Raw genomic sequence first — 26132 nt, forward strand, 5'->3', positions numbered from 1 at the left:
GGCTCAGAGATGGGGAGGTGACCATTCCAACGCAACTATCAACCAAAATGTGGACAGGTCTGCCATTAATCATCCCCTTCAATCTGAGAGTTTGGGCACCTCTAGAGCCCATTATAGCCTCTAAAGAGATGCTGTACAAGACAGATTGAATGTCCCAAAACACTTCTTCATCCTCTGCTAAGAGTTACCTTCTAAATCTCTGCCCCAATGCACTCCTCATTTGGGGGCTCACAGATGGGGAGGTGACCATTCCAATGCAACTATCAACCAAAATGTGGACAGGTCTGCCATTAATCATCCCCTTCAATCTGAGAGTTTGGGCACCTCTAGAGCCCATTATAGCCTCTAAAGAGATGCTGTACAAGACAGATTGAATGTCTTAAAACACTTCTTCATCCTCTGCTAAGAGTTACCTTCTAAATCTCTGCCAGCATCCACATATTCATCAACAATTTCTTTTTTTAGAATGAAAGAGGGTATTTTATATATAATTAATAAACACAGCCCGAAGGTCATTACAATGGCTCTCAGGGCCTAAAAAATCAAGTGTAGTCTCGGATATATTTAACCATCATCAAAGGCCCATTAAGGGACACAACCAGAGACAGAAACTGATTAACCGGCATAAAAGGCTTGAGGCATAAAACTGAAGAAACCCACAAGGGCTAAGAGCCCTCCCACCACCACATGCTCAAGAAGACGACAAGGAAAATCTTAACCCTCTTGATTGGGGAGAGAGGTAAAGCCTTGGGGTAGTGTTAAAACAAAGCCCTGGTGTACTAGCCTATGAGAGCCATAAGCTTGATCACAAGGAGCTGACCTACCACGTTTATGACTAGGAAATGCTAGCCATATTGCATGCTATCAAGAAATGGCATCACTACATATATGGGAGTCATTTTAAGGTAAACACTGATCATAGAACTCTCAGATATTTCTTATCTCAGTCCAACTTATCTCCCAAGTAGAGAAGGCAGCTTTCTATTGTATAAGGTTATGATTTTGACATTGAATACAAAGTGGGGAAGGAGAATATAATGGATGATTCACCCTCTAGGATGTGGGCATGCACTTATCCTCTATTACAAAAATCTACAAGGATTGGATCCATTGATTTCAAGAGGAATACCTATCAGACCCAGCAGCTGCAACTTCAATTCAGGACCTGCAGGACCACAACTGCCTTGATCATCCACATCACAAGCTAAATAATGTGCTGATTTGGTTATGTGACAGGATTTTTCTTACTGAAGACTTAGTGTATAAAGTTATTGGTGCTGCAGGAGTTGCATTCATCACCATTGACTGGTCACACATGATTATCCAAGACCCATGAGAGAGTGAAGCAGAGTTTTTATTGGAAGGGTCTTTGAAAGGATGTGTACAATCATGTGGAGTGCTATAAGCCATGCCAACAGAATAGAGAATTAAACCTCAGCCCAGCTGGTCTGTTCCAACCTCTACCTATTCGAGAAGGTAAATGGACACACATATCCATATCACGGGTCTATCTGTGACTCCTAGATGCTGGAACAGCATTTATGTTGTGGTTGATAGGCTCACAAAGGCTGCACACTTCATACCCACCAAAACTCGATATTCAGCCTCCATGATTGCTTCCCAATTTATGGAAAATGTCTTCACATTGTGACATGGATTGCCACAGGGACTGTGATGCCAAATTCATGGGGCATTTTTGGCAGGAGTTGTTTCAGTCTCACTTCTCACCCCTAGTACTGCTAATCGTTCACAAATCGAAGGCTAAACTGAAAGGGTAAATAGATGGCTGGAAGAACACCTCAAACGTTTCTGGTTTGACACTCGGACAACATGGGACAAGTGGCATCATCTAGCCGAATTTTGCTAAAATAATACTTAACATACCTCCATTGGGATGAGCCCATTTTGAAGCCATGTATGGTTGCAAAGTTCATGCGCCTTCCACAATTGTTGATAGTGCAATGACCAACCAACAATCAAAGGATGATCTGGCCCACATGGCTGCTTTACTACAGCAATGGATAATATGATTAAGGCCCAAGTCTATGAAACTGTTTGTAGATCCGTGTCGAAGACAACTCTACTTTGAGGAGGGGGATTATGTGTTTCTCAAGCTCCACAAGACCAGATATACTTCTTTGAAGGGAAACAATAGTACTAAGCTTGCACATAGATATCATGACCCATACAAATTCTAACAAGGGTTGGTGAGATGGCTGCCTCCATCTTCTAGAATTCATAATGTATTCCATGTTTCACTTTTGAAGAAGTGCCTGGGTACTTCTGAACAGGCAGTTGAGGAATTATGTCTTATGGATGAGGAAGGACAAAGTCAGTACATTCTAGAGAGAATCATTGGTTTCAGGCACCATGTACTAAGGAATAAATCCTATGTGGAAATACTACATCAAATGGAGAGGTGTTCTTGATGATAAATCCTCATGGCAGCCCTCTTATATTGTGGAGCAGTACCCATAGCTACTCGGTTGATGCAGTAATTTTGGGCATCATCATGCAGCGTGGATATGATCTAGTACCATTTACTCTTCTCACTGTTTTCGTTTACTGTTTTAGTGACTCTTCAGAATTTGAGGACAAACTCTTTTTCAGTGGGGAGGACTATAACAAAAGGGGTAGTTTAGTGGCATTTTATTTAGCCTTGTAAGTAGCACTTTGTACTTAATGCTGTTAGGATGTTGCCATGTGGCAGTTTTGGGGAATTATCCCATAAGCACAGTTGTAAAAAAGTCTGCCCTAATTATAAAAGGCCTGGCTGTCCCACTTGCACTCATCTTATTATTGTACTTCCATTCCTTGAATGAAACTAGATTATACAGCTTCACAGCTAGAAGTAGCAATTGTAGGCTTCTTTGTGCTGAACCAAGAGATGCATGAGCTGCCAAGCACAAAACAGTGGCTACTATGTAACACTCTAGTGTCCTATCGTCTAGCCTGTCACTAGCTGTGAAAGCATGCAGGGTAAGGGAATAATGGTGACCATAACAGAGCTAATTTCTCAGCTGGAAATTTAATAAGGAGTAATCCTTTTCTGTCCTTATGCAGCCCCTTACAAGCTACCGGGTAAGTCCAGCCACTGAGTTACCTCGTCTTCAACTCTGAAAGGTACCTTCCTGTTAGTTCAGCATCTCAACTCTAAAACTAAACTAATGAATGAAGGTGCTGCTACACCCTAGAGCTCCTGATAGGGTAGGATCTCTAATATTTCGGATTATTTCTACTCTACTCTTTGGAGTGGTCTAGTCTCCGGCTATCTGCTGGTCCAGAATTAGTTAGTACTAGTTAGAAACAGAGCTAGTTCTGTTTCAGCTGCCTTAAATGACATGTTGCTTCAGCTTCGGCCAAACTATATGCATCTAATCGTATCAGCATGCTGTACTTAACATAACTAAATTGACCTACCTTTCGACTCGTCCCTGATAAATCTAAGCCCAAACCTTGATTTCATTACTGCATCACGCAAAGAAAGAACCTCATGCAAGAAGTAATGTGCCTACAAGCACCACTGTTAAAATACCAAGTGCTGAATGCGTTATCATGGTGAGCAACATTGGCTGATGCATCCTTGTCATGGGAAGATGAAGCATCAGTAATTGCATTGCTAGACTGTTGTTGCTTCTTCTCTGATTCTATGCTATGCGCTTTCGGCATTTATAATTATGAAGACCTGATTTCTTGCAATAGTTGGATCTCTTCTTTTTCATATCTGCATTCTTGTTGGCATCCGAAGTACTATCACAATTGTGCTTAGGTTTCCCAGAAGATGCATCCTTGTCATGGGAAGATGAAGCAACATTGGCTGATGCATCCTTGTTATGGGAAGATGAAGCATCAGTAATTGCATTGCTAGACTGTTGTTGCTTCTTCTCTGATTCTATGCTATGCGCTTTCGGCATTTATAATTATGAAGACCTGATTTCTTGCAATAGTTGGATCTGTTCTTTTTCATATCTGCATTCTTGTTGGCATCCGAAGTACTATCACAATTGTGCTTAGGTTTCCCAGAAGGCTTTGCTGTTTTTGCATTACTCTTATGATGCATAGCAAAGGCTTGATCACCTAAAATAGCGGCATTCCGATTAGCATGACGGCTTTCCTCTTTCTGCAACAATAAAGCTACCAGCTAATCAAAGATGTAATGGTCGGGATTGCCCATGGCACCAACCTCAATGTGGTCGCAAACCCTTGATATGAGTCAGGAAGTCTACTCAGTGTCGTGGACATGGTCTGACTATTTGGCACAACCTCGTCAATGTTCAAGGCATCTAACTACTTCGGAACTATGCAACCCGTACTTCATTGCGTATCTGATACAGAGAGGCTAACTTATCCCAAACATCCTTTGTAGTCCTACAAGGCCTCATGTAGTCCTTGTATCCTTCTAACCGACAATGCATGCATCTTTGGGAGATAAACAAGCATATTATGCGAATGCAATCTAACAAGGCTGCCGTAATTTAGAGGCCCAAAGCTCTCATGCCACAAACAAGTGTCTGCACAACCATTGAATTAGTTAGATGGGATGACAGAGATGCTCAAGCTTATGTCTTAATTCCCCACCTTGTTTTTGTACTTAAACGTTTGAACAATTATCCTTGTACTAGTGGACTTTTTCATTTGGAGAGTATCTTAGCGATTGGGCTACAAGAACATGCAAATTGTTCCATGAAGTGTTTTTTGTTTGCGTCAATTGGTATTTATCTAGGCTCTAGGTAGACTATTGCATGCACAAATTTGTAATGTTATTGCTTACTCGTATGAAGAGTTTATATTAGTATTGTTTGTCTCATTTCGACATATCTAAGACGTCATTTCAATTTAGTTGCTAATATTTTGGGTGACTTTGTTACATGATATTTTGACATTGGTGGCTAAAATTTCTTGGGTTTGGCCATGTGTTTATTTTGTTGGATATTTTTGTTTTTTGTATTGCAAGGTTTGCACAGATACTTTTTTAATTCAATGGCACCTCATCACTTTGAATATTACACATGCTTTAATGTGGGCTATACTAAGTTTGATTGATTTTGCAATAGGTATGAATTTCCTTGGGCACCAACAAAGTTAATTCCGTTTTACGGAGGCTCTGAATATCATGACTACCATCATTTTGTTGGTGGAAAAAGTCAAAGTAATTTTGCATCAGTTTTTACATATTGTGATTACATTTATGGTACAGACAAGGTTGGTACTTTAATTAATTGCACATACTTGTATTTTGATCTTGTGGGAACCAACATTCTTGGGTAGTGGTTGGCAAACGATTACATCATTTTATTGTGACCTGAAATAGGTGTTTTCACACACACACACACGGATGGGGAGAGAGAGAGAGAGAGAGAGAGAGACAGAGAGACAGAGAGAGATTAACATCTTCAAGAGGCCTCGTGGGCCTATGAGGCAAAGTACAATCAACAAAATAGCTCGTACAAGCCGCTATGGGCTGAAGCCAAGGGCTCACTAAGGCCTTGCTTGGTGCTAAGCTAAGCTAATAATCTCAAAGTCTCAAAATCTCTCAGAAACTCTCAAGAGACTCCAGTAGGTAGTGCGAAAGCTCAAGGACATATTCGGGAGTTATGATATCCCTCCGATGAGACGCAAAGATGTCAAGTGTCTGTAGCTGTCGAGTTGTCTCTCGCTATGGCGGGCGACTTGGTCTTCGAGATCTCTGTATCCGATGAGCAACACCTCGGGTTGGTCGGTCTTCTCTGAGTAGAGCAACGATGCGTTGGAACTCTATCGTGTGTGCTCTAGTCATCCTTTGTGTCATAGGCTCCATTGCTTTATGACGTCTCTTCCCATTGATCCATGTTGCCCTCATGTCAAGCATCTCCTCCTCCTGTTTCCGGAGGCTAACTCAAAGGCATAGAAGTTGGTGACGTGTCTCTGTGTCCCATCGGTGTCGTTAGGTTGTCACCCCGTGCTGTCTGATCTGGTGTAGCAGGGTCTCTCTGTGTCGCCGTATCTCCATCAAAAAGAGGCCAACACACACTTGGTCGTGGAAATGGATCAAACGGAGAGTGTTCCGAAACCGTGTCCTGTCTAAAAGAAGAAATAGTATCATCCTAAGAAATGCTCCTCTGTCTCCACCGTTGCCAATGTGCTTAATAGTTACCAGGGAACGGCGTTTCGACATCTGAAACGCCTGAAAGCTGTTCCAGGAAGCAGGCCGAAACTAGAATGGCCCCAGAACGTCCTTCTCCCAATATATATATATATATATATATATATATATATATTGCTCTTTGAAAGTTTCAAATGGGTATTTTAGAGCTTGTATATAAAGTTAAAAGCTGTAAAATGTTAGTTTCTTTCATTTTCCAACATAGTTTTATGTCATATGATGACGTGTTGCGTATGACGTGGCATTCCGGTTCCCGTTCCCCCTTTTCGAAACGTTCGCATTCCAACACCCGAATTTTTGGAACGTTCCCTGGTAACTATGGTGTGCATAGCGTGCAAACCCGTTGCTCTTTATGTGTGCTTGCAGCCCTCCCTGTCTCGATGCTCAGCTAGTGAGACATGACCCGCATCTGTCCTATGGCAATCCTTAGTGCATGAGTAACCTGTCTGTCCTTTAGATTTTGGGGCCTAGGGATCAATCCCTCCTCTGATACTCTCAAGAAGTGGTCACGGTAGAATTGAATCTTGGTGGGGAACTCCTAGTCTCCCCTCCCCGCCTAGTCCGTGATGTATATAGCTGGAGTAGGTCCAACTGTATGATACGATTGATCTCATGTAGTGGGATGTGGAGAGATGGGGCGACCAAGCTGTACAGAAAGGGGGGGGGGTGATCCATCTGAATGCCGTGAGTGTGAAACCATTTGGAGATGGGTGCATACCATGCTGTTCTGACCCCACTCTCAACTCATAGCCTAGATGACTTCATTGCCAACCTCAGTAGCCTCTAGCTAGGCAAGGCCCATACCCTATGTAGATATGTCACTATCTGAAAGATGGCATCGGTTTGCAATGGTCTCATAGTGAACTCTTCCTGTATGATCTGGTGAGGAACTGATGGCTTACTCTTGACCCCATGGTCACATGTAGCCTCTCTAACCTCCACCACTCAATTGTCGGTAGATCACGTCCCCATAAGAGTACTGCCCTCATGTCAGAAAACTCCTCTCATCTTGGGGTCAACTTCAAGGCATAAAAGTCAGCCATGTGTCGCTGTGCTCGATCAATCTCCTGTGGTAGCCATTTCCTGCTGCCTGATTTGGTGTAGTAGGGTCTGTCATGAGGACGTGAATTTCTAAGCTTGAGGAATTTACGGTGACCCGTAGCCTCTCTAACCTCCACCACTCAATTGTCGGTAGATCACGTCCCCAGAAGAGTACTGCCCTCATGTCAGAAAACTCCTCTCGTCTTGGGGTCGACTCGAAGGCATAAAAGTCAGCCATGTGTCGCTCTGCTCGATCAGTCCCCTATGGTAGTCATTTCCTGCTGCCTGATTTGATGTAGTAGGGTTTGTCACGAGGACATGAATTTCTAAGCTTGAGGAATTTACGGTGACTGCCCTAGCCTCCAACTGATTAAAACAACACTTCAATGCAATTAATTCCATGGGCCAAGGCAAGGGACTGAAGGTTAGAGAGGGGTAAAAATTCATTTCGCTAAAAATAGCTCCAGGAGCCACATTTGGCTAGCAGGCTTGGAAAGCAAGCAGAAAAGTCGAAATTCTCTTTCAGGCATGTTTTCGGGACCACAGAAGAACAAAGCGAGGCAAGTCACAGGCTGGGAAAGAGCTCCAAGGCTATTCTATCACATCGGTTTGCTGATTTTTGACTATGAGGGCAGTCTATGGGCTATTGGTGGGCTGCCAGAAGCTCAAAAAAGAAATTCGTTTTTGTGCCAGGAGCCTCCAGATCAGTTCGTTTTTGCTGCATGCCTTCCCAAAGGCCCAAATTTGATTCGCACTTCATCTAGGAGCTTTCCGGGCTAGGTGCCTATCAAAATCGCACTTTTCCAGGCAGTTTGGAGCTTCTAGGCAGCTCGATTTGCTTCCATACTTGGCAATTCTCTTCTAGCAGGTTTTCCAAGGTTATTTTTGCTGCTTTTCAACTGCCAAGGTGCCAGAGATCTTGCCAGGGAATTTCGCTTTTCCATGCTGATTTTCCCAAGGTTTCCCAAGCTTTCCGATCGGTTGATTGCTTTCTGGGAGTTTTCCTACTGCCTCAAAGCCTTCAGATCCTTTTGCTTTGTGCAGCTAGTCTTTCTGTTTGCTAGGAACAGCCAAGTGTGGTTGTTTTGTTGGCTTATGTCTTGCTAGGACTCCCTTGACTTGTATTCAGAGCTACCAAGTCAGATAGGGCTGATTTCTCTCCTACTAGGACTCCCCTAGTGGGTATCAAAGCTGCCAAGTTAGAACCCTTAGCCAGACTCGGAAGAAGGGCCGCTATGGAATGTTGCACTGGACTAAGATGCCTTTTCTGTGATTGCATAGTAGGACAGAAGTGCTTGTGATCGGATTATTCAGTTGGCTGTCTGTGGGCTCATGCACTGCGGTGCTATTCTTGTATTTGCAAGCCTTCTGAATAAAGACAAAGAAATATCGAAAGGGGCGCTAAGTTTAGGGCCAATCTGGTGTCTGGTGCAAGATAGGGGCGATCTAGCTCTTGGGTGTTGTGTTCTAAGTTGATTTGGTTTGTTGTGGAAAGTTCTAAGTTGCTGAAAATTGAGTATTTGCTGGTTGTTATTAGTTCACTGCCCTTTGGGGCGGGTTTCAGTGGTTCCGTTGCCGGGACATCACCAACTTTCTCAAGGGGGTGAGATCTGTGGTTGTTTTGGATGATGCTGGGATCAGGGATATCACCATCTCTCTCCAAGAGGTGAGGCCTATGGTTGCTAAGAGAATTCAGCCAAGATGTTGTGCAGTGAAAGCACATGATGTGCCAAAGTAAATGTCTCATGAGGAACAGCCAGAGACAGAGGAACGGGACAAGATATTGAATCAAGATCAGCTATTGGCACACAGTGGTAGAGTTTCCTCGTTGCTATTCAGATGTGATGTGAATGGAGGAGGGTGAGCTGGCAGATTCACCTCAGTTGATGCAACTCTACTTTTTACTTTGAGCCGACTTCGGTTGTGGCTTTCAGGCTCAGCAGAGCGTGCGTGTGGAGCATTGCCTGATGCTCAAAAGGGGGGTAGCAGCTCCACTCCCTTGGTATAGAACGCTTCAGATATCTAGAGGTCACTTGGTGACACTGTATGTCTCACCCGAGGTACCGCTTGCTGATGGTATATATGCCGCGGGACTTCTTGATTAGTGTAATAGTCACTATCAGAATATCCGTACATGGTATGTGAGTTGGTTACTTGCAGCTCTACCAAATCTTATACTACATGTATATCTTGCTTATCTTGTAATCTTGAATATACAGGTACATGTAAGAAAATGGCAAAGTCTGCCGAATCTGTTGAGATCAGTTTGTGGTTGGATATGGTTTGCTATCCATGGCTCTTCAAATTATGTATGCAACTCCAGTCTTGTTGTGCACGTGGCACATTCTTGTAATGGCAGTATATGCAGTTCTTACATGACAGTTCAGTCAGAGGGAGTATCCCTAAATTCGGGACGAGATAGCATACTGTGGTCACTACTATCGTCGAGAAGCAGGATGGCCTACCTACTAGAACAAAAGCAGGAAGTGGTAAACTACGGTCACTGCCACATGAGTCAGATGGCACTTGATGCCGAACCGGTTGGTTCACTTTCTATGACATTCTTGTGAACATGTGTAGTTTGGATTCTGAACTTGTGTGATATGTTCCTGATATACCACGGATTATGGATGGTTTCTTTCCTGCCATGACTCTTTTAGAGCTGCCAGGATAGATTTGGACAGTCCGCCATAAGATGAAATGGGTAAATTATTGAAAGGAACATGTGTGAAAAGTACGCATGGGATTGTCTGCATGCATGAAGTGCTTTTGCGTGTACTCACGATGTACCACTAGTTGTGGGTCTTGAGGGATGGCCATATGAAAGTGGGTAGTACATCGAGAGGAACGTATGAAAAAAGAAGAAGGTACACATTGATTGTATGTTTGCATGCATTGAGTGCTTGTGTATGCTCTTGATGTACCTTGTCCTTTGGGTCCTACAGGATGTCCATTAGAGGATAAATCATCTATGTGGGTCCTACAAGATGGCCATACGGAGCATATTGTCTGTCTGAGCATGTATGTTTGCCATTTGTGGAATGATGCCTGGTTGTGTTCTTGACTAACCGAGGCTATAAGCTTCCACTTGGTTTGAAACTTTTGTTGCAGGTTATGATGGAACAAAGCATTAAGTTTGGTGCAAACGGGGACGTTTGCAATTTTCCAAGAGGAGGGTCTGTCACGAGGACGTGCATTTCTAACCTTTAGGAATTTACAGTGACTATCCTAGCCTCCAACTAATTAAAACAGTTCAAAGTACACTTCAGTGCAATTAATTCCATGGGCCAAGGCAAGGGACTGAAGGTTAGAGAGGGGTAAAAATCCTTTTCGCTAAAAAGAGCTCTAGGAGCCACGCTTGGCTAGCAAGCTTGGAAAGCAAGTAGAAAAGTAGAAATTCGCTTTTAGGGCTGTTTTTGGGACCACAGAAGAACAGAGAGAGGCAAGTCATAGGCTGGGAAAGAGCTCCAAGGCTATTCTATGACATCGGTTTGCTGATTTTTGACTACGAGAGCAGTCTGTGGGCTATTGGTGGGCTGCCAGAAGCTCTCCGATCGGTCAATTGCTTTCCGGGAGTTTTCCTACTGCCTCAAAACCTTTAGATCCTTTTTGCTTTGCGCAACTGGTCTTTCTGTTTGCCAGGAACAGCCAAGTGTGGTTGTTTTGCTAGCTTCTGTCTTGCTAGGACTCCCTTGACAGGTATTCTGAGGTACCAAGTCAGATAGGGCTGATTTCTCTCCTGCAAGGACTCCCCTAGTGGGTATCACAGCTGCCAGATTAGAACCCTCAGCCAGATTCGGAAGAAGGGCGGCTTTGGAATGTTGCACTGGACTAGGATGCCTTTTCTGTGATTGCATAGGAGGACGGAAGTACCTGTGATCGGGTTATTCAGTTGGCTGCCTATGGGCTGATGCACTGCGGTGCTATTCTTGTATTTGCAAGCCTTCAGAATAAAGATAAAGAAATACCAAAAGGGGCGCTAAGTTTAGGGCCAATCTGGTGTCTGGTGCAAGACGGAGGCGATCTAGCTCCCGGTGTTGTGTTCTAAGTTGATTTGGTATGCTGTGGACAGTTCTAAGTTGCTGAAAATTGAGTATTTTCTGGTTGTTATCTGTTCACTGCCCTTTGGGGATCCCGAAGGCCGGTTTCAAGGTCTCTCTGTGTCACCACATCTCCATCAAGAAGAGACCAACACAGAACTAGTCATGGAAGTGACTCAGCCGGGAGAGTGTGTGAATCCGTGTCCCTCTTCAGAGAAGCCATGGTATTGTCCTCGGATCTGATTGTGTGAGAGAGAGAGAGAGAGAGAGAGAGAGAGAGAATATGATATGATTGTATGACTTTTTAAGATCTATGGAACCAGTGATCACTATCAACAAATAGTGATCTTTTCCATTCGGTAAAATAAAATACTATAGATTTGCTATGTAGTTAGTACTTATTGAGGTAGTTTGTGTGAAGATTCTACATATTATTTGTTCGAGATCGAGATCGATACACACACACACACACACACACACACACACATAGATAGAGAGAGAGATGTATTACCTTCTTCGGGAGGCCTTGCGGGCCTATGAGACAAAGTACAATCTAGAAAGGAACTCACACAAGCCACGGGGAGGGAAGCAAAGGGCTTGCTAAGGCTGTTTGTTGAGAGCTATCCAAACTGTCTCAAAACTCAAACACTCCAAGCTAATGCTCCAATTACATATCTAGGTGCCATGGTGGCTCTCCAATGAGACACAAAGATGTTGCGTAGTTGTGTCTGTCAAGTCATCTCTAGCTGTGGCAGCTGGCATGGTCTCTATGATCTTTGTACCTTGAGGGTCTATCGATGTTGTGACATCTCCATCAAATAGAGACCGATGCAGACATGGTCATGGAAGTGCATCAGTTGGGAGAGTATCCCAAACCCGTGTCCCTCCTGAAAGAGACATGAGTATCGTCCTCGGATCTCATAGTAGAGTTGGCAAGGACATAGGAAGTGCTCCTCTAACTTCACCTTTGCTAGTGTGCATAACCTACAGATTTGTTGCTTTGTCAGTGTGCATGTGGCTCTCCTTGCCTCGATCCTTAGCTAATGGGACGAGACCCGCATCTGACCCGCATCTATACGATGGCATTCCTCAATGCGTGTGAGACCCATCTATCCTCCAGATCCTAGGTACCTCCCAAGAGTACCATCCACCATAGTGTAGTTGTATAGTTTTCAACTATTTATGGTGATCTTGAAGTTCTCGTCTTCGTCTTTGCCGATTGTGCTAGCCTCGTCCTTAGGTCCTCTGATGGGGAAACATTTTCCATCCTCACCATAAAGTCCAACTTCGTGGACCATTCCCCAATGTCCCGCATGAACACTCAAGTCCATTTTTCAGCCGCAAAGTTAGCTAAAGCATCATCCTTATTTTCCATTTCCACAAAAGCTCTCCAACCAATCCACATGGATGGCAACATCAAAGCTCTGCAATCGTCCTCCTAGTGGTGCAGAAAGCTTGCTGTCCTCAACTGTGCGGAGCAGACAACGAGGTATTGATTTTGCTTCCTACACTGCTGTACTTTCACGTGCAAGGGCATCATCAATCTTTTCCTGAGAAACAAGCTCAGCCATAGGCTGAACTAAGGCATCTCCCATTGGAGTATCTTGCCGCAAATTCTGATTTTCCACTGGCATATCAAGTGCACCATCAATGGAAGTGGGCAGCAGCCTGTCAGAGGGTTCAGAAGGACCTTGATTTTTGTCAAAACTAGCGAAGAGAAGATCTGCATTTTCAGCAAATATAACATCCGTACTAGTGATAACCTTCTTGGTCACATGATTATAAAGTCTATACCCCTTGCTTTCACTGATGTAGCCAATAAAGATGCTTTTTTCTGCCTTGTCATCAAGTTTTCTATGCAATTCTTGAGGCACGCGTGTATGTACTCCACAACCGGGTGTACGGTTATAGCCCACGTCGGGCTTACGACCAAACCATGCTTAATAAGGTGTCATGACCTTAAGAGCCTTCTTGGGACGGATTCAAGCACATAATGGCTTCCATCCAAATATGGTATAGCAACCCTTTTGCTTTTAGCTCTCCGAAAGTGATCGATTTTTCATTTGAGCCTTCCCATTCTGTTGAGGAGTATACCTCACCTTAAGCTGATGTGTAATGCCCTTCTCAGCAAAAAGTTGTTGCAATGCCTTGGATAGATATTCCCATCCTTGATCTGAATGGAGGATCTGCAACCGGCATTCAGATTGATTTTCAACCAAGGCGATAGTGTTTGATCACATTGCAAACTTCAGACTTTTGCTTAAGAGCAAAGACCCCAATAAAACATGTGAAGTCATGTATGAATGTAACATCATAAGGATGACCTCCAAGACACGGAGTGTGCATGGGTCCACAAACATCAGTATGGACGAGTTATAGCAAGTACTAACAAAATTGAAGGCTCAAACTTGTGGATGGCAAAGTTCTAAATCTAGTTTCTAATAAAGGATCAAAGAAAGACATACTTTGTACAAATCCTTATGTTGCATTTGTGGTGCAGTCTTGAGAGAGTATGGAACGTAGATACATTTCAATGGCCCAAAATTGAACTTGTTTTTTTTTTTTTTTTTTGGCAAAAAGAGACTTCTATTAAGTATTAAAGAAAAACCGTTAGAGCAAGCTCTATACGGGATACATCATGCAATGCACGAAAAGCTCAAGAGCCAAAAAGAAAGGATTGAGGCTGATAGTGCCATCTCAATCCGGTAGAAACCTCCGAGAAAAAGGGAGAACCTCTCCAAACTCGAAGAAATATAGTCCTTCTAGAAGAGGCTGCCCGTGAAGGGCCCTGTATCCTAGCCCATATGGCTATCAAAGTGTGAACTGTGTTAGACCAAATACCCGTGAACACCTGTAATGGGTGTATCTGGGTGCCATCCAAGGCCTCAGTACATCTGGCTCTCCAAATATGCCAAGAGGAAATGCTAGCCAAAATCTCCCAAGAGGTATCCACTGAAACGTGAGAAGCTCTGAAGGGAGTAAGTGGTACATCCTGTAGAGAGCAGGGCTCTATCACCTGCCCCGGCAGACCGAGAGTGCCCAAGAAGAAGGCTCACCCTCATAAAACACCTGGGGCCCGGTAAGAGATAACCATGCGACCGAGCCCCAAGTCATGAAAAAAGGGGAAGTGTGAAAGATGCTGAGTATCCGAGCAACCCTTTTCCAAACAGTCCTCGCCTGACTGCAGTCCCAAAGGCAATGTCGCACTGACTCCTCTGCAGAATGGCATCGAGGACAAGTGGGATCAGCCCCAAATCGTGATCTCCACAGGTTCAATCCCTCCATGAATAGAAAGCCAAAAGAAAAGAGTGATCTTTCTATTTCTGAGGGATTTCCAGAGCCTCCTCTAGAAATTTCTACGCAAGTCTGCGGTGATGAAGAAGCTTTCCCAATGGGGGGCTCTGGAGGGAATCCAACCCCTACTGTTCAGCTGAAACCTCCTGGCATTACCAACCGTGAAATGAAAGAAGGGAATCTTCCTCTCTCGGTGCCCATGATCTATCCATTCCCACTCTCCTGGGTCCCACTGCAAGCACCTGATAGGTGCACCTCCATATATCTAGGATCCCAAGGCCAAGAGCAGAGGGTCGGGGTCTAAGTACCATTGCAAGCCCGCTCCAAGGTCCACAAAACCAGCAATCCTGACAGGCTGAAAGGCAACCTCAAGAAGAATGCCATCCTTGGATGTAGAAAGTAAACCTCCATCCCCAACATCAAAGACCAGTGCGTCTTCCCCGAGACTTCGGAGAGCGATCACCTGTAAAGGAACTGATGTCCTCGAAAAAGCCCCCATCCAAGTGGTGGAAGTAATAGGCAGCTCAACTGTCCATTCCACTGGGATGGCTGCATCTATCTGCTGAATCCTGCGTGCTACCCCTGTGAGGTGACTCACGGACTGCAGTCTCTGATCCACAGGTAGCCTGATAAAAGATTTCCAAGTGCCTAATGTGTAGGCGGGGCCTCTCTCCCATTTAGACCACTGCATGTAATGGGAAGTGCCCAGTGGTGTGGCATGCTCGTCAAGAATACTATCATTCCAAATGATCGGCTGCCTATCAATCTCTTCGACGGTAGAAGGTGGAATCCTTCGAAGAGTGTTCCTGAAGCTCCCCCAAGCTTTCAGGTTTGGAATTCGTATCTCTTTGAGAAATACGTGTGTGGGGAGGTTCCTATAAATGGTAGCTTGGATAATTCAGCTTGGGGGTTTTAGCTCGGTAATCATGCATATTCTGAATAAATTAGTTCACCCTACAGCCATATATGATGGTGAGGTACATAGGCCAAGATCAACAGATACATATTTGAAGAATATCAAGATTAATGTCACACTGGTTGTATTGGTTGTACAAGGGGGCTAAAGGGTATCCCTGACGAACTGATTTGGAAATCTGAAACCTGTCACCCCTTACCCCTCCAATCAAAACCTGGCTGTGGGCTGATCTGTAGAGGGAGGCCACCCCTCTGATCCAAGCATCTGAAAATCCAAACCGTAGAAGAGTGCCCTCAAGAAAACCCCAATCTACTCTGTTATAGGCTTTCTCGAAGTCCAAGAGTAAAACTGCTAGCCTCTGTCCACTCTGCATAGCCCACTCTGTGGCTTCCCAAAAGGAAATATATTATCAAAAATGCTCCTGCCATGCACAAAGCCTGTTTGAGTATCATGGATGAGATTTGGAAGATGGGACTGTAGTCGGATGCTGATCGCCTTGGCAAGGATTTTGTAAAGAGTGCCCAAAAGAGTGATGGGTCTCCAATGGGATACAAAATTCCTGTTGCCACCTTTCGGGATAAGGTGAATGAGTCCCTCGGTCAGTGAGTCAGGCATCTCACCCGAGTCCCAAATGCCCTGCAGGGCTGAAGTAATATGATCACCTATCATATCCCAAAAGGCTATAAAAAAAGAGGGAGTAAGACCATCGGAACCAGGGCACTTGCCCTTATGAAGGGCAGAAAGAGCAGTCTTGAATTCTGTGTTGGTAAAGCGTGCATCAAGTGAGCATAACATCTCTGGGGTGACCAACACAAGTAAACTCTGCCAAACTCCATCTCTAGCCACCTCTCTGGCCTGTGAGTTCGGATCTACGGAAAGAAGGGAGGTTTAAAAATCTGTCGCTAAATGCATGACGGTTGGGACTGCAAAACGCCGTCAGAGTCAATAAGCTGCCTGGCACTCTCTCTACTATGTCTGGGGTCAAGTGTAGAGAAAAAGTGTTTATTAACTCTCCCTCCCATCTGTATCCAAAAGGACTCCCGTGCATCGAAGGCATACTCCGCTCTCTGATCAAGCAAGGTCTGCAAGTGAGCCCTTGCCGCAGCAAGGCGCTCCTGTATCCAAGCATTTGAACGTCGTTTCTGCTCCTCCCTCTGAAGGGCTGTCAACTGCCGGCGGATACCGATCTCTCGCCTGAGTACCTCACCTCGTCGAGCACTAGCAACTGAGTGATAGAAGTCGCTGATACTGTCAAGTGCTGTGGCCACATGTGAAGGACTGGCCACCCCTCCCTGCATATGAGAAACCCAGATCTCCAACACTGCCTCTGTGAGAGTCTCATCTGTGTATAAGGCATCTCGGATCTTGATACTGTGAGGCTGTCCTCTCAGATGAGGCTCTGAAATGGACAAAATTACCGGAAAATGGTCTGAAGTGGAAACACCGAGTGCAATGCAAACTGTCCCCCCTCTATCAAGAGCCTAGTCACCCACATAGAATCTGTCAATCCGAGCATGGATAGGCATCTGCACCCTATGGTTCGACCATGAAAACAAAAGTGACTGAGATTGAACAAGAAATGCATCATCTGACCAAACATCTCTGCCACTGAACCTGAACAAGAAGGCATCCAAGGGTGCTCTCTCAAGGGAGTGGATACCACCTTCTCTGCCCCCTTTCTTATCAGAAGGTGCCTCATCCATGTTGAAGTCACCTCCAATAATCCATGAATTCGCAATGTCAGCCCACGAGAGCAACTCTTTCCAAAACAAAACACGGTCCCCTCTGTTGTTCGGAGCATAAAGGTTGAGGAAACTAACCTTATGTCCGTCAATCAGAAGTAAAACCCACTGGGCCTTGGAGGGGGTTATGGTACCGTGTCCAATGACCAGAGGGAGAATAGAGTTTGAAACTGAAATGCATGTACCTTCTCTCGTTCCCAAGGCAGGAAGCCAAACAATCCGGCCTGAGAGCAGCTTACCTGACTTGGAGCAATCTCTGATATCCAGTTTGTGTTCCTGAAGAAGAAGAATGTTTAGGGAACCACTTGAAACACCTGGATGGAGCTGATTTTTGCTGATCAGCTGTCTGCGACGGCGATGAGGGATGCCGCCCAATCCCTGTATATTCCAACTGGCTATCCTCATCGGCGAGAGGAAGTGGGTTGGAATACCTTATCCGACCTGGTGGCGGAAACAGAAGCCTCTACCAGAGGAGACCTCCTGCTATACACACGAGGTCCGAGGGGAGGAAAGTCCACAGGTGAGAGAGAGAAGGATCTTTTAACAGGGAAGCCGATAACTGGCTCTCCAAAAGTAGAGGGTACAAAATCATCATCTGGGAGGCTAGAGAGGTCCTCCAAAGCGGAAAAAGAGTTCCGCTGAGCTAGTCCTGGGGAGGGGGTACGAAGGATTCCTACCGAAGCAGGAAGAGAATGTGAAACCCCCTTCCCTCTGTCCAAAGAGGCAGGCACCTGTACTAGATTTTGATCAAAAAGTGGTGCAGACGAGGTGCCAACAACCTGCGCTACTGAGGAAGGTACAGCCTGATCCAAGGGTGGAGTCGAACAAGGCTCTTGAACAATAGTCTCCTCCTGAGGCTCCAAGGGGGTAGCCTCCGAAGAGGTGGAGGAGTGAACTAGAGTAGAGGGCCTAGCCGCGACCGGAGCCACCGTGGGCCAGAGGTGGCACGGGGTGCCGAAGGGACTCGAGTAGCCCTAGGAGAGGGGGGAGCCCGTGTCTGAGGCCGTGTCTGTGGAGCGGTATGTCCTGCTCGAGCTCTCTGTCGTAAGCTAGTACGAGCTGGTTGCTTTGTGGGCCTCTTTTTCTTCTTTGGGCAATCCTTGGCGAAGTGCCCCGAGGATCTGCAAATCCTGCACTGGTCCTGCCGACCTGCAACCTAAAATCTCTGGCGGAAGAAAGGCCCATTGGGTCGCTATAGCATGATGCGGTCATCTGAAATATTGGGGTCCTGGACAATGACCCTAAACCTGGGAACCCCGTCCATCCTGACCGCCTCAACAGCCGAAGAGGGCTCGCCAGGGAGAGGGGGGATCTCTTATAGAGAAACGATAGGGTTTGCAGTGGAGCGATCAGAAAATAGACAATACTCAGATACAACTGAAGAACGGAACTCAGAAAACATAGTGTACTGTAGTATAGTACATGCCTGCAAAGAACAAGGAAGTTGTACCCAAAATGGTCTTGGTTGGCTTCTTGAGATCATAATGGCACTCCCTACTAATTTGATCAGTCCTCACGTTGAGGAGTAAGATAGACATTTTGGTGTTGCCTACTTTGCTGTTTGTTCTGCTAGAGAGTTGTGTCTAGCTTGATCTACTTGTGTGCACAAGAGACAAGGGAGATCCAACAGCTAGTGCGGGGGGGTTGAGGTGTATGCTGCGCTATTATATATGACATACCAAGCTTGCTGTTTTCTGCCAATGAGAAAGGCATTCTGGCTTTGCATCATATATGGTCTCAAGGGGGCTCATCCCTATGCTGGAGCCCAAGCCTTTTCTCAAGATTTTTGCATATTGTGGTAGAGGTGCTCCTCAACCCGTGTTATGTAACCACTTTGGGCACTATACCCCCTCCAAGCATGGCATACCATCCTGAAACAGAGAGGGCAGTCTAAACGGTGGAATACATCTTCCAAAAGTGACCCATAACCTGGCATCTTTGTCGTTGACAATCATCTTAGGGAATCCTTGGCGTTTAAATACATTGTGAACTAATTGTTATTACGATCTATTAACGTACAACATATTCCTAGTATCTAATACTACTGTCGATCACGGGTGCAGGCACAAATTTAATCCTCCCAGCAGATTCTCGGTGGTAGCAAGCTCTCTCTAGATCCAATCGCACGTGAAAGCTCCTGCTTACAAATCCACCAAGCCCCAATTCCCTGGATGGATCTAGTATGCTACATGTCTTCATTCTAGGGTACCTCTTAACTGCATCTTTTCTACCCCTCTTGGGATATCAATTAATTCACTTGCCCCTAGGCGCTTTCACACACTTAATGCATTTAAGACCCATCTAGTCAATGCCTTGTCACCCTCATAAAGGACCTTGACATAAATCCTTTTGACCATTTACATGAATTGATCCTTCAAAAGAAAATGTCCACTGACCCTTCCCAAGTCATGTTACCTCAACTTGAGGGTAACATTCCTTCCCTCTTTAGGCATCAACGTCCTCAATGATAAAGTCTGGGAACACTCTTCGTAACTGATATACGGATTCCCAGGTAGCTTCTGATAGAGGTAAACAATGCCATGCAACCAACACCGTGAGTCACTTGCATGCAAAAATTTCTTTAAACGAGAAACATGAAACACTGGGTGCATCTTACAACCCTCTGGTAATTCTAATTTATAGGCCACCTTGCCTATTCTTTTTAGAATTGGCCATCGCCCACAATATCGAGGTGATAACTTAGCACACTCTCATGCAGTCAAAGACTTAAGAGTGCGAAGGAACTCTGAGAAAAACTTTCTCTCCTTCCTTAAATTCTATAATGGATCTGTTTTCATCCGCATACGCCTTAGCTCTATCCATAGCTTGGCAGATGTTAGCTCTCGCAAATGCTAGCATCTCCCGCATTCGAACCTCAAAGTTCGCGGCACTAGGCACTTTCTGAGGTATTGTAACTGTAGTTGGATTTGTTGGTCTATAACCATAGTTGCATCTATACGTGTATGGAGGGTTTTTTCGTACGCCGTATGTACGGCCTTCCGTACGGCTTTTCGTACGAGTGGTTTGTTTTTTTTTTGGAATTTTTTTTTTGGTGGTTTGGTTTTTTTGTTGTGTGGGGGGGGGGAGGGGGTTTGTTTTGTTTTGGGGGGGGGGGGGGATTGATTTTGTGCCTAGCCAAAACCTTGGAAAACGCATTTTTTAGCACTATTCTAATCCGTACTCCGTACATTGTTAGCCGACTTTGGCTGTGGTTGGCCTCAAGGATGGTCTTAAGGAGGAGGAGGATGGCACTGATGATGATGATGATGATGATGATGATGATGATGAGGATGAGGATGAGGATGAGCAAGAGAATGAGGATGAGGATGCAGGATGCAGCTTGAGACTTGACCCTCATCGGTTGTGAATCGTGATGCATTTTAATTTTTAGCTTTATTTCTGGGCTGTGGCAGCCTTTTCTTCTTTGATGGTATGGTGTAGTACCTCCTTCCAAGTTTCTACTACCTAACCACCTTTGATCATGATGTTTGGTGTAGTATTGATTTGGTAAGACGATCAACTATCACAAGGATAGAATCATATTCACCTTGTGTCATAGGAAGACCTACAATAAAGTCCATGGAAATGCTCTCCCACCTATCTAGTGGTATTTCCAAGGGTTGTAAAAGTCCAGATGGCTTCACCCGTTCTGCCTTACTTGACACGAAAAACAATTGTCACATATTCATGAATTTGTTTTTTCATTTTTTGCCAAAAGAAATCTCACTTCACGAGATCATACGTTTTCTCGACTCTTGGATGTCCCTTATATGGGCTATCATGGCATTGTTGAATGGCTCTCTGCCGGAGATCGTTCTGATTAGGTACTATTACCTTGCCATTTCTTTTCAGCATACCATCTCTTATGGTATATCTTGCATAAGTTTAGCCTTTTTTGGATGCCAGGTCACCCTTTTCCTTGGGTTTAAACACATGAGCCTTAGGCCAAAGGCTCTAGACGAACTCGTCCACCTTTTGAGTTTCTCTAATCTCGGTCATTAGAGCACTTTCTAATACCGTGAAACTCATATTATGCATAATGCGTGACAACGCATCAGCAACTTTATTATCCTTCCCTCTTCGGTACCGAATCGTCAAGTTAAACTCATGCATGAGTTCTGCCCACCTAGCTTGATGGTCTCTCAAGTCAGGTTATTTACAAAAATGCTTCAAAGTATCATGATGAACATCAACATAAACTCTGATCCATACAATTAATGTCTCCATGTTTTCAAAGCATGGACAACAGCATACAACTCTAATTCATGAGTTGACCAATTTCATTGAGAGGGAGAAAGGTTCTTGCGTTCAAAGGCTACTGGCCTTGTCTCTTGGAGGAGAACTGCTCCTACGGCAATGCCACTTGCATCGGTTTCAATGAAAAACGGTTCATGGGGATCAACTATTTTTAACACGGGTCTTGAGACCACAGCTTGTTTTATGGTGTTAAAACTTTCCGGTTGATTCTGTCCCCGTATAAAAGGTACTTTATCTGAGGTCAGATAGGTCAATGGCGATACAATCTGGGAATATCCTTTGATATGCCTTCGATAAAATTGGACAAATCCGAAGAATCATTGCAAAGCGGTCAAACTTTGAGGGATAGGCCAAGTCAGCATCGCAGCCACTTTCTTTGGATCCATTTCCACCCTCTCATGAGTAATAATGAATCCTAAATATTCAATTCTTACCATACACAATACAGTTTTCTTTTTATTTACATAGAGATTGGCTTTTCTCAAAGTACTAAACAGTATTCTTATGTGTTCGTGATGCTCAGCAATACTTTTTCTGAAAACAAGAATGTCGTCAATAAAATGTACTACAAACTTCTCGATATACGGGCATGGTAAATTGTTCATAAGCATCACGAATGTAGCTGGAGCATTGGTAAGTCCAAACGGCATCACCAAAAACTCCAAACGTGCTTCTAAAAGTGGTTTTATGCACATCTTCGGCTCTAATACGGATCTGATGGTAGCCACATTTAAGATTTATTTACATAGAGACTGGCTTTCCTCAAAGTACTGAACAATATTCTTATGTGTTCGTGATGCTCAGCAATACTTTTGCTGAAAACAAGAATGTCGTCAATAAAATGTACCACCAACTTCTCGATATATGGACGTAGTAATTCGTTCATAAGGATCACGAATGTAGCTGGAGCATTGGTAAGTCCAAACGGCATCACCAAAAACTCATAATGTCCAAACGTGCTTCTAAAAGTGGTTTTATGCACATCTTCGGCTCTAATACGGATTTGATGGTAGCCACATTTAAGATCTATCTTACTGAAAATTATGGCCCCATGTAACGCATCTAGTAAATCATCGATCCAAGCCATCAGATACATGTGCTTAACAGTGATATTATTCAATGCTCTATAATCTATACAGAGGCGGAAAGTATCGTCTTACTTTTTCTTCAATATCACTGGCGAGCCACCATATGAAGGCTCTCTGAGGTCATCAACTAACCAACGGACTGTGTTGACTTGCCATTTGCCTTCGTTAACGTTCATTGTCCCAACGTTGACGAACTAGACACGAACGATTGGTTAGTCAAGGAGCTCTCAACACGGAACCATCGCGTAACACCAGCCATCGTGTGGCTAACTGCAGAAACCTGTTTGGGCATCGTTGGATATGATCTATTGTTTGGTTCAACGATGATTAGGAGGAGTCACTTCATTTGTACACCAAAGCCACCCTCTAATCCTTCACGAATGTAACAGCCTCAACCATAATCTGCACTTCTAAGCAAAACGTCGCTCCAACTCCCCTCTTCAACCACGATGTGATACCAAATATTACGATCAATTAGCGTACAACATATTCCCAGTATCTAATACTACTGTCGATCATGGGTGTAGGCACAAATTTAATCCTCCCAGTCGATTCTCGGTGGTAGCAAGCTCTCTCCAGGTCCAGTCGCACATGAAAGCTCTTGCTTACAAATCCACCAAGCCCCAATTCCCTAGATGGATCTAGTATGCCTCATGTCTTCATTCTAGGGTACCTCTAAAATTTATCTTTTCTACCGCTCTCTTGGGATATCAATTAATTCACTTGCCCCTAGGCGCTTTCACACACTTTAATGCATTTTAGACTCATAGCCTTAGACCCATCTAGTCAGTGCCTTGTCACCCTCATCAAGGACCTTGACATAAATCCTTTTGACCATTTACATGAAGCCCAAATAAATTAATACAAACAATGATCCTTTAAAAGAAAGTGTCCAAACTTGAGTGTAACAACTGTTGGGCAATCTGAGGTGCTCAATAACGTTTTCTTCATGCTGAAAATGGACTCATTCAGTAAGCCTGCCAACCACCACCAATATGCTGTCCCATCCCTTGGTCTGTACAAGGTAGCCCTTTGAGAAATCCATAGCAATATCTTTCCGTTTTTCTTTTGCATTGGGTAGTGGCTGGAATAAGCCAGCCGGGGGCTTGCTGTCGACTCTGTTTTGCTTGCATAGCAAGCATTTTGCTGGCATATGCAATTCCAGAGAGAGAGAGAGAGAGAAAGAGAGAGAGAGAGAGAGGGAGAGAGAGAGAGAATTTGCACAGGTTATTCATGTGTGTAATTTGCAGGGTTATCGTTACAAAAAGGACATGATGGCACAGGTAATTCCTAAATTTGTGTATACTTCGTAATCTATCATCTCACTTCTCAAATCTGCATCAATCATAAAAGTGCCTCACACCCACATGAGAGGAATTATTGCTTTTCCTTAAAAGGCAAGTAAAAACAAGGAACAATAAAGGTATGATATATAACTTCCAAAGCTAAAACGACCTTCCTGGTGGGGAATTGTGTATGTAGGCAAGAAAACAAGTTGCCATGGGAGGTGCAGCGGGGGAGAGTTTCAAATCCGCATAGGAAGGATCACTTCTCCCCGATTATGGGAGCAGTCTGTCCACACTTTTCAATGGAGAAGAGAGACACTTCTTGCAGTATATATGTGTCTCTTGCTCTACTGTGTGCCTTCCTCGTGTACCACTGCAAATTGTGCATGCTTGCACTAGTATTCATACTTTTTGCAAGTATAATCCAACTTGCTGTTTCACATTGGCTTGTGAGGCTGTAATATTTTATGCTAGCTTAGTAAGAAAGAATGTTGTGTGTTCGCACTTTTATGTCCAATGGTGGATGGGTGTTTGTCCATTGTGCACATGTTGTACTGCGCACACATGCACAGTCTTATTTGCATGTTGCAGATTTTGAATTTGATGACTGCGCTGTGATCAAGAGCTTTATGTAATCTTGATTAATGAACATAATGAGTATACTATGTGAAGTTTGGCTCCTATGTATTTTGATAGCTAGACAAAGTTTTATAAATAAGCTTTTTTCTTAGGCTAAATGTTGTGTTATGTCTAAATGTTGTGTTATGTCTAAATGTTGTGTTATGTTTGACATTGTTCTGTAAAACTCATAAAGCTCGGATGCATGTTATGGTTTATTTTGCAAATTCTATAAGCCATGTACTATAGTATAGCTCTATTGAGACTTATATTTGCATTGCTTCATAGATTTGCATTTTATGCTTTCATTTCTGGATTGAAGTTGATGTTTTATAGTTTCTTTTTGTCATGGAGCACACACTTGCTAATTGGGCACATAATTTGAATCCTAACATCTCATCAAGACTGGATCCTCCTAGCAAATGTAGGGATGTAGCTTTCATTGTCCAATTAGTGTATGTCCAAAGATTGCTTCTGAAGGAATTGAAACCTACCAATTACATGAATAAGGATTTCAATTACATGAATAAGGTATTGTTTGCATGAGCTCACTTTGACAATATGAGATTTGTTATCATTGTGATCTATAAGATATTGTGACTTGGACTACAATCACATGAACACTGGTGGTGGTCGCACTTACCATGGTTGGATTCCCTAGTGCACATCCACTATGGTTGGATTGCCTAGTGCTCCCTCGTCATCAAGAACATGCATCAAAAGAGATGTTTCTAAGAACATCAATCTACTTATTTACAACAATATGTTTTGTTTGCCTTTGAAATCCCAAAATCTAAAGTAAATATGTATGCTTGTGCACACACATGTTTTATGTAAATATAAACGCATGGAGTAATGGGTGGAGGTCAAATGCTTCCTTCTTTGCATTTGTTATGTTTAGGGAACATGCCCGTTCTTGGGAGTCGTGATTGCTAATGTCATGGACAATGTCATGGTCACTAGGGTCATCATACAACAGATTGAATTTTCACCTTGGGGTTGAAGTTGGTAAAGAGTCTTGTACACAATGCTCTTTTTCAGCTATAGCACCAAAAGGAACCAAGCTTTCTAGAGAACTAAATCATGTTTTTAGATATCTACATCTAAGAAAATAAATGAAGAAAAACACTACAACCAAATCAAGATCAAGATACAAAATCTTTGGAGGTAAATCAATACTCATTGCGAAGCATTTGTATTTAAGAAATCTAGTAAACAAAAACACAACCACTTGATTTAGTAAACTAATTCAAGGATTGATTATATTCCAAAAGTGGGGTTTTAATATAAGGAATGATTACCAAAACAATTGCTAGCTAATTCCTAAGAGTTAATTCTATTTAACAGAAAATTGGGTGAAAGACAATTAGTAGACAAAAGGGAGTGAAATATTGTTGATTGCTATGGCTCCTTGTTTCCTAGGAGGAAATAATGGCAAGAAGAGCTAAATTAACTAGAGTAATGGAGAGAGAGAGAGAGAGAGAGGGGGGGGGAGGGGAGGGGTAGTAGTATAGTTTACTAAAGATCGAAAGGTCTATGAGGCTAAAGAAACCAAACTCAATTAAGGATTAAGAGTGCATCAAATCAAAGATTCAATTAAGAATTGAGAGTTCATCCTAGTGTGTTAGAAGACTTGAGTATTACATCAAGTAGGTTGAATGTTTGCAACATCTATGTTGGTCTCTTATTTGATTAGACATTTTTAATG

General features: G+C 43.7%; 1 protein-coding gene across 1 annotated transcript in view; it reads left to right on the forward strand.

Annotated features, from left to right (window-relative positions):
- LOC147883028 (methylsterol monooxygenase 1-1-like) overlaps window positions 1-24509 on the forward strand; it is a 40768-nt gene extending 16259 nt beyond the window's left edge. The window contains exons 3-5 of the mRNA XM_087399436.1: window positions 5055-5202; window positions 23771-23803; window positions 24003-24509. Coding sequence (XP_087255562.1) covers window positions 5055-5202; window positions 23771-23803; window positions 24003-24059 — 238 coding nt within the window. The 3' untranslated portion in view covers window positions 24060-24509. The remainder of the gene's footprint in view (window positions 1-5054; window positions 5203-23770; window positions 23804-24002) is intronic.
- Window positions 24510-26132: the final 1623 nt, after the last annotated feature.

The sequence above is a fragment of the Dipteris shenzhenensis genome, chromosome 28 (assembly GCF_047967505.1).
Source record: "Dipteris shenzhenensis isolate YYH24624 ecotype China chromosome 28, Dip_SZ_1.0, whole genome shotgun sequence".
Lineage (NCBI taxonomy): Eukaryota > Viridiplantae > Streptophyta > Polypodiopsida > Gleicheniales > Dipteridaceae > Dipteris > Dipteris shenzhenensis.